The sequence below is a fragment of the Cebus imitator genome, unplaced genomic scaffold, assembly GCF_001604975.1.
Source record: "Cebus imitator isolate Cc_AM_T3 unplaced genomic scaffold, Cebus_imitator-1.0 Scaffold291, whole genome shotgun sequence".
NCBI classification, from domain to species: Eukaryota; Metazoa; Chordata; class Mammalia; order Primates; family Cebidae; genus Cebus; species Cebus imitator.
This window is the reverse complement of record NW_016107606.1, coordinates 4027123-4036506: the sequence shown is the minus strand read 5'-3', so window position 1 is coordinate 4036506 and position 9384 is coordinate 4027123. Positions and strand designations below refer to the sequence as shown.

General features: G+C 40.5%; 1 protein-coding gene across 1 annotated transcript; it reads left to right on the top strand.

Annotated features, from left to right (window-relative positions):
• Positions 1-219: 219 nt before the first annotated feature.
• ZBED8 (zinc finger BED-type containing 8) lies at positions 220-8412 on the top strand. Its single transcript, XM_017502115.2, has 2 exons — positions 220-2187; positions 6024-8412. Exon 2 carries the CDS (start codon positions 6073-6075, stop codon positions 7855-7857), a length of 1785 nt encoding a protein of 594 aa, XP_017357604.1. The 5' UTR covers positions 220-2187; positions 6024-6072; the 3' UTR covers positions 7858-8412.
• Positions 8413-9384: the final 972 nt, after the last annotated feature.

Here is a 9384-nt window from a genome sequence, read left to right as displayed (position 1 = left end):
GATCTCGGCTCACCGCAACCTCCGCCTCCTGGGTTCAGGCAATTCTCCTGCCTCAGCCTCCTGAGTAGCTGGGATTACAGGCACGCGCCACCATGCCCAGCTAATTTTTTGTAGCTTTAGTAGAGACGGGGTTTCACCGTGTTGACCAGGATGGTCTCGATCTCTTGACCTCGTGATCCACCCGCCTCAGCCTCCCAAAGTGCTGGGATTACAGGCTTGAGAGCATTATTTCTAATACTTGACAGAAAAGTTGTATGGACAGGGAAGGAACCTGAATTTGCTTCTGTGAGTTTGTGTAAGAAAATTTCAGCATCCTGTCATCAACCTTTCTGGACCTCTTTCCCTCTTCTGTAAGGCCTAGTTTACTTTGATTTAGGAAGAATTCTATAATATCCAGAATCATGTCTTCTGTTTTATTGGTAATGCCTAGCCAGCCTGGCCAACATGGCAAAACCTTGTCTCTACTAAAAATACAAAAATTAGCTAGGCATGGTAGCACACGCCTATAATCCCAGCTACTCAGGAGGCTGAGGCATGAGAATTGCTTGAACCCAGGAGATGGAGGTTGCAGTGAGCAGAGATCATGCCACCGCACTCCAGCCTGGGTGACAGAACAAGACCCTGTCTCCAAAAAAAAGAAAAAAGTAATGCCTAGGACATTACTCAGATTGATTTCAATAATAGCTGCCTTTGAGTACGGGAACTATGTGCTGTAATTGTCATAATGTTATCTCCTTCTTCTAAAGAACTTCATGGGGTAATGGATGATATGTCAATTTTACAATAAGCACATAGAATTAACTCCCAAGTAATCTGCACAAATCCTGACAGTTATAAGTGTTGGAGCCAGGACATGAAGCTAGCTGTCTCTGAATCTGAAGCCTACCCCTTTCTCTAGTATTTAAGGCCCTAGTTTCTTAAACAAGGCTGGTAGTTTGCAGTTTCTTCCCTCCACAAAAAACTTAAGCTAGCCCTTCAGTATTTACCAGGCTCACACTCAACACCTGAAAATGATGTATCTGGCCCACATTCTTTGACACACCACCACTCCTCACATACACCAGCCTTATGGAATGCTTTTAACAAGATTGTACAAAAATGAATAAACTCATTGTTTATAAGAATTCTGGAAATAAATATCCCCAAACAGAAAAGGACTATATTCCAATTTATTTCTTTCAACAATGTTTCCTAGTTTCTACTTGGGATTTTTATCTCAAACCTCTCAAATAATGGGTTTATTTATTTGAAATCACGTTGTTGAAAGAATTTTAAATAAAAATCTTTCCTCTGAGATGGATGATGATGACTAGGAAATTCATCCCCATGTTCCCATTTATGGGAAGTGAGGGGATCACCCTGCATGGGCAACAGTACACGAGCTATGGAAGCTCATCCTCCACTGCTGAAATGTTTAATCTGAGATTACAATGAGCGTCCTTCTCTTTTTTTCTCATTTATTCCACATGGAATGTGGTAATTATCAAGTTTTATCTCCAAGCTCAAAGCCAGACACAAAGTTTGAGTGCTCTGCATGTTAAAAAGAACTATGTGGACTTTACAGCTCCTTCCATTCCTGAAATTCTACGGTTCATCCTTTCCGGCAGACACAACAAACAATTTCCAGTCCCACGTACACAATCTAAAAAAAAAAATTGGGGAGGGCCAGCGCGCATGCTCAATACTCAAGCCAGCCAGCCTGTCCCACAGCCAGTTGTTTCTGCGCCTGCGTACGGGAGACTCCTCGCCCAGTTTGCGGGCGGGAAGCAACCTGGAGAACCCGGATGGAACCCGGGCCTGGCTGGTTAGGAGTTTGTTGCGGATGCTTCTCTCTCCAAGCGCACCGCAGATTCCTATTCGAGGGTGGGACCTGAGGAACCATCGCCGGCCTAGACTGGTTCCGACGGCGAGACGCTGGGCCCTAGACTGAGCGGAGAGCGGAACTGGAGCCTGAAACGGGCGCTCGAAAGAAGCCCGAGCATCCCTTGGGCCTGCGTCTCAGGCTCGGAGACCGGCGGGCGGAGACCGCACTGAGTCTTTTCTTTCCTCGCCGCTGGCGTTCTTAGCTCACCCAGGAGGCTCTAAAAATCTGCGTCCTTAACAGTAATACCACCAGGCCCTATCAATTAAGAGCTGCTTGTTGTTTGCATGTATTCTTAAAATTAAACCTCCCAACAACCCTGTAAGGTAGGTACTCTTATCCCCTCTGGAGGAACTGAGGCTTGGAAAGGTCCCAGCTTGTAAGCGACAAAGTCACGATCCCAGGCGTTTGCCCCTGGAGCGTCTGCCCAGCCACCAAGTTCCTGCCCGCTTTCTCCTGGCTCTCAATTTTATCTAAAACGTAATGGTTAAATGCTCTGCCTCCCGGAACACCTGCGCCTACCATGGCCTTGCATACGCAGTGGTTAGATGGAAGTTGAATTATATTTGGTTTGGAGTTTTAGGTTTACAACTGCACTTTGGTGTTTTCTATGTATATTAGCATTCCCTAATTGCTTTGTGAGTGTTCACTTTTAACTGATTTTTCTCAGTTGTGATGCTTTTTCGTATCTACCCTTCATAAACTTGCAAAAACATTTTACTTTGTTATATCAGATCTAAGCATCTGAAGATAATCTCTCAAAAGAATCATTCTTAAAAATGAATGATGCCTATTTTTAAATAATGCTTTTTATTTTTTTTTATTATTGGAAGTTTCCAACATGCATAAAAATAGGAACAGTGTAATGATGTGTACCCATCATTCAGCTTCAAAAGTTACCAACTTAAGGCCAGTCATTTCTTTTATTTCCACCCCAATTTGTGCATGTTTGTGAATGTATGCTGAAGTACAGTACTTCAAAAGAAATCCCAGACATCTTATCATTTCAGTTGTAAATAATTGTATCTAACAAATAAGGTATTTTAAAAACACAACCACAATACCATTATCAGGCCTGTTTAACCATAATTCCTTATGATGATGATGCTTTTTTAATGTTTACATTTTTTGGGATATTGTAATTCCTAAATACCACAAAAGCGCAAGTGCAGATTGTAAGGTTCTAAAAACACAAGCCTCTTGGGCAGTAAGTTCATCTTTGAGGCTCTTGAAAATTCTTGCCATCTATTCTCCCATTTTTGAGGGGGCTGGAGAAGAATACTATAAATTGATTTTCCTAAAACTTCTTTTGTACATAACAGATAAATTTTAAAATATATTTGAGATACATAGTCAAAGTGGATAGGAATGGACTCTTAACAGATTTTGTAACGATTTCCAGTTCTATTTTGTTTGTTATGTTTCTGAGACCGTCTCACTCTATCACCCAGGCTGGAGAGTGCCGTGGCGTCATCTCAGCTCACTGCAACCTCCGCCTCCCAGGTTCAAGTGATTCTCCGGCCTCAGCCTCCCGAGTAGCTGGGATTACAGGAGCCCGCCACCATGTCCAGCTAATTTTTGTATTTTTAATAAAGACAAGGTTTCATCGAGTTGGCCAGGCTGGTCTTGCACTCCTGACCTCAGGTGATCCACCCGCCTCGGCCTCCCAAAGTGCTGGGATTACGGGTGTGAGCCACCGTGCCTGGCCTTTTTTTGAGACGGAGTCGGCTCTCTCACCCAGGCTGGAGTGCAGTGGCATGATCTCAGCTCACTGCAACCTCCGCCTCCTGGGTTCAAGCAATTCTGCCTCAGCCTCCCGAGTAGCTGGGATTACAGGCGTGCGCCACTACATGCAGCTAATTTTTGTATTTTTTTTTTTTTCAGACGGGGTTTCACCATGTTGGTCAGGCTGGTCTTGAACTCCCGACCTCAGGTGATCTGCCCGCCTTGGCCTCCAAAGTGCTTGGATTACAGGCATGAGCCACCATACCCGTCCAATTTTTGTATTTTTAGTAGAGATGGGGTTTCACTATGTTGGCCAGCCTGGTCTGGAACTCCTGACCTCAAGTGATCCGCCTACTTCGTCCTCCCAGAGTGCCTCCCCACCACGCGGGGTCCCTCTTGTAATGATTTCTTTTTTTTTTTTTTTTAAAGACGGGGTTTTACCATGTTGGTCAGGCTGGTCTTGAATTCCCGACCTCAGGTGATCCGCCCGCCTTGGCCTCCAAAGTGCTTGGATTACAGGCATGAGCCACCACGCCTGCCTCTTGTAATGATTTCTAATGTGACTAAAAAGATTTACCTTTATTCCCTCTGCCTCCCCAAATATACATGATAAGTATGCATTAATAGAATACAGAAAAATAAGCATTTTACGGTAATGTTGTAATTTTATTAATTAGAAGTGGTTCTAAGCAAAAGTAGCCATGTAGTCTCATTACTTGACAAAAGAAGGCTTAAGATCAGCTCCTTAAACTTCAGGTTGTCTTTTTTGGTTGACAGTCAACCTCCAATTTAACAGGCTTATAACAACCATGTAACAGGTCAGCTTAATAGTTTTATTGGAGTACATTTTACAACTATTTCATCTTGGTAGATCCACTTGAAAGCTAATGCTTTAAGTAGATACTCTTGGCTTACTTGTGATATTTCTTTTAATGGCCAAAGTAGGCATTCAGATTTAAATGTGTACCTGTTACTTTATTTCAGCCACATTCTCTGGCCCAGAACTTTGGAAATTTTGGGATCACTTATTTATCTTGGACATAGAATGTTTTCTAAGGTATATTTGAGCCTACCTGTGGATTATGCCTTTACTCGTTTCTAAAGAGAAAGAGAAAAGACATGGCTTTCAATTTTAGTTGTTAACTTTCATAAGAGGCTGCCATCAACTCAGAAAATGTAGAAAAATTAAATATCTATTAAAACATTTGGACCATTCACTTGGGAACCTAGAATGTTTGTTAGCTAGGGATTGGTCTGAAGGATGTTTTTATTCCCCTAAATCTGACTACTTAACCAGGAGGTGTTTCAGGATCGCCTGGACAACATCATTTCATATTGTTTTGTTCTGCTTCTGGAGAAGATGATTTATTAGTTCTAAGGTAGTGCAGAGACATGTATACTTTTAAAGGGGTTCCCAGTGATTGTGATGATACCGTATCTCTTGTCACAGATCACTGTTCTAGTTACTATTTAAAAGAATTATCTAAAATACTTAATTTAGAATACAGATTCTATGCCCCTACTCCATAACTAGAGAATCAGAATCTCTATTCAGATAGGACCTTCTACATCCTATCGTTGGGTTAAACAAAACCTTAGGAATGCTGCTTATTTTTAATGTGTGTTTGTGTGTGTTCTTTCTTAACTGCTTTTACTGAGAGGTATTTAGATGGAAAAGCATCATGAAATTCCTTATTGTACTTAAGGATGTTCTCATATGAGAGGGATTTTTCTGAAGTCTCGGTAGCAAGAATAGTGTTTCTCCTGAGCAAGTAAGTTGTTTTCTTTTTTTCTTTTTTTTTTGACAGACTTTGTCGTGTAAGCTAGAGAGCAGTGGCACGATCTTGGCTCAGTAGTTGGGACTACAGGTGTATGCCACTATGCCCAGCTATTTTTTGTATTTTTAAGAGAGACAGGGTTTCACCATGTTGCCCAGGCTGGTCTCGAACTCCTAAGCTCAGGCAGTCCGCCCACCTTGGCCTCCCAAAGTGCTAGATTATAGGCATCAGCCACTGCTCCCAGCCTATTCACTGATTCTTAACTGAGGGTGTGCATACATATTTGAAGCCGAATGGAAGGAGGTAGTAGTAGTGAGATGCCCTTTCCAGGGTTACAAAATGCGCTAGATTTGTTTGTAGCATACGTTATTGAAAACAAGTTAGGCCATACCTGTAATTCACCAATAAATAACTTGTCTAAGCTCAAATTTCCCGCATATAATTTACTAGCAAATCATTTATTCCAAGACTTTAGCTATGAGTTGCTAGCTTTAAGTTGAACTATATCCTGTCTTGGCTTACTTCTAATTGGCATGCTGCAGGCTATATCTTGGCATGTACAAAATAGCATGTGATGACAAAATAGCATGTGATATGGCTTTATTTTAATTCAGTTAGCCAGTAGTTTTTAATGTGTGGGTTGTATTTTACTCCCAAAGCAAAATTCTGTGGCATCTCTGGAATACTACCTGAGAATTTTTGTGTGCCATGTCGAAGAAACGCAAATGGGATGATGACTATGTTCGCTACTGGTTCACCTGTACAACAGAAGTTGATGGAACTCAGCGCCCACAGTGTGTGTTGTGTAACTCAGTATTTTCAAATGCTGATCTCAGACCATCAAAACTGTCAGACCATTTTAACAGACAGCATGGTGGTATAGCTGGGCATGATGTCAATAGCCTGAAGCATATGCCCACACCATCTGATCAGAGTGAAACCTTGAAAGCATTTGGAGTTGCATCTCATGAGGATACTTTATTACAAGCATCATATCAATTTGCGTATTTATGTGCCAAGGAGAAGAATCCTCATACAATAGCCGAAAAGTTAGTGAAACCTTGTGCACTGGAAATAGCACAAATAGTTTTGGGACCAGATGCACAAAAGAAGCTTCAGCAGGTACCCTTATCAGATGATGTGATTCATTCTAGAATTGATGAAATGAGCCAAGATATCTTACAGCAAGTTCTAGAAGATATCAAAGCCAGTCCTCTTAAAGTGGGCATTCAGCTTGCTGAGACAACTGACATGGAGGACTGCAGTCAGCTAATGGCATTTGTGCGGTATATAAAAGAAAGAGAGATCATAGAAGAATTTCTCTTCTGTGAACCATTGCAGCTATCCATGAAAGGAATAGATGTGTTCAATCTCTTCAGAGACTTCTTTCTGAAGCATAAGATAGCACTTGATGTATGTGGCTCTATTTGTACTGATGGTGCCTCCTCTATGCTAGGAGAAAATTCTGAGTTTGTTGCCTATGTGAAAAAAGAGTTACCTCATATCGTGATCACACATTGTTTATTGAACCCTCATGCACTTGTCATAAAGACATTGCCTACAAAACTGAGGGATGCTCTGTTTACTGTGGTGAGGGTAATAAATTTCATCAAAGGGAGAGCTCCAAATCATCGCCTGTTTCAGGCTTTCTTTGAAGAAATTGGCATAGAATATAGTGTCCTCCTTTTCCATACTGAAATGAGGTGGCTTTCCCGAGGCCAGATACTTACTCATATTTTTGAAATGTATGAAGAAATAAATCAGTTTCTTCACCATAAAAGCAGTAATTTGGTTGATGGCTTTGAAAATAAAGAGTTTAAAATTCACCTAGCATACCTTGCAGATTTATTCAAACATTTAAATGAACTCAGTGCATCTATGCAAAGGACTGGGATGAACACAGTATCAGCTAGAGAGAAGTTATCTGCTTTTGTTAGAAAGTTTCCATTTTGGCAAAAACGAATTGAGAAAAGAAATTTTACCAATTTTCCTTTTCTTGAAGAAATAATTGTTTCAGATAATGAAGGAATATTCATTGCAGCTGAAATAATACTGCATCTGCAGCAATTGAGCAACTTCTTTCATGGCTATTTTTCCATTGGAGATCTTGATGAGGCAAGTAAATGGATACTGGATCCATTTCTTTTTAATATTGATTTTGTTGATGATAGTTATTTAATGAAAAATGATCTTGCTGAATTACGAGCTAGTGGCCAAATCCTAATGGAATTTGAGACAATGAAGCTTGAGGATTTCTGGTGTGCTCAATTCACAGTGTTTCCAAACCTGGCAAAGACAGCTCTAGAAATCCTTATGCCATTTGCAACTACATACCTTTGTGAGTTGGGATTTTCATCACTTTTACATTTCAAAACAAAGTCCAGAAGCAGCTTTAATCTGAGTGATGATATCCGTGTGGCTATTTCAAAAAAAGTTCCTCGTTTTTCAGACATCATTGAACAAAAGCAGCAGCTACAGCAGAAGTCAATGTAAGCTGATATACTTTTTAAATGTGTAATTTTAAACAATATCATAAAATTAAGCTGTAATTCTGTTTCTTTCCATTCATATTTATGATACACTGAATTCTATGTTTGAAAAAATTTAATGACTTTAACTTTGAATGAGGCATGTGAAAGTGTGTTTTGAGAATAAAAACACAAACAGCAGAAAAGATGAAGTACTACTGCCTAGTTGCTATCATGAGATTTTCCTAATTCTGAGTTGCTGTTTAACCTGTTTATGAGGTATGTAAAAAAGATACCTAAACACTAGAATATCCAGTTAAATGGTACAATAAGCCAGGAATTGAGCCAGGAGAAAAGAAAAGACTTCCCAGAAGTCAAAAAGGCAAAATGACAGATTGAGTTCACCCATCTTTGTTATGAAGAAGCTAATGAAATCAGAAGAGAATTATGAAATATAATGGGAAAAGGAATGATCTGGCTTGTATAAGAGTTATTTTAATATACTCTTTGGAGTTAGTCTCACAATGTCCATTCCTATAGCTCCTGTGTTATGAATATTAATAAATAGCCGAATATATTAGTCACTGTTTGTCATCTTTAAATTACTTCAGAACTCCAAGTTATCAAGACTGCTGAAAAGGAGATTCCTGAGCCTTACCCTAAAGATTCTGATTAGCAGGTCTGTGATAAGGTCAAGGATCCTCATTTGTAACCAGCTTTCGTAACTAGATTTCCTACATAGAAATCTATGTAGGCCAGGTAAGGTGGCTCATGCCTGTAATTCCAGCGCTTTGGGAGGCCAAGATGGCAGATCACGATGTCAGGCATCCGAGGCCAGCCTGGCTAACATGGGGAAACCCCATACTTACTAAAAATACAAAAATAAGCCGGGTGTGGTGGCGCGTACCTGTAATCCCAGCTACTCAGGAGGCTGAGGCAGGAGAATCACTTGAACCCAGGAGGCAGAGGTTGCAGTGAGCCAAGATAGTGCCGCTGCCCCCCCAGCCTGGGCGACAGAGGGAGACGCCATCTTTTTTTTTGAGACTCTATCTCAGATAATTACTTTTATATTTTATTTTAAGGTCATTGATAAATTTTGAAAAGGAATATAAATAGAATAAAGACATAATCTTCATGGCCAGCAGATGTCACTCTCTGTGTGGCTTTGAATGAAAGCAGCTTTACTCTCATTACAGATTTTGCCAAATAGCTGATTTGAAACATCACTAGAAAAGATGCTAGTGGCTCAAATTTAAAATGCCCCAGCTGAGCCTCTGTGGACCCAAAATTGACAGGCAGAACTCTGGTGGAGCCAGTAACCTCCAGACTACAAGAAATCACTGAGAAACACAGGTGAGAAAGAGAAAATATAAGTGACTTTTTCTGTAATACTGACAAGCATGTGGATTTTTGGCATCCTCACTGTTGGTCTAAGTCACCAAAAGCTACTTAAAGTTAGTGACTGATAGGTCAGCATTTTTGGGCACGAACCAATTGTAATCAAAACCAAATAGACTTATACTTTTAAATAGTGAACTTGATGATACCTGAA

Excerpts from the sequence above, each read along its gene's own strand:
- ZBED8 (XM_017502115.2), top strand. The coding sequence starts at position 6,073 with ATGTCGAAGAAACGCAAATGGGATGATGACTATGTTCGCTACTGGTTC.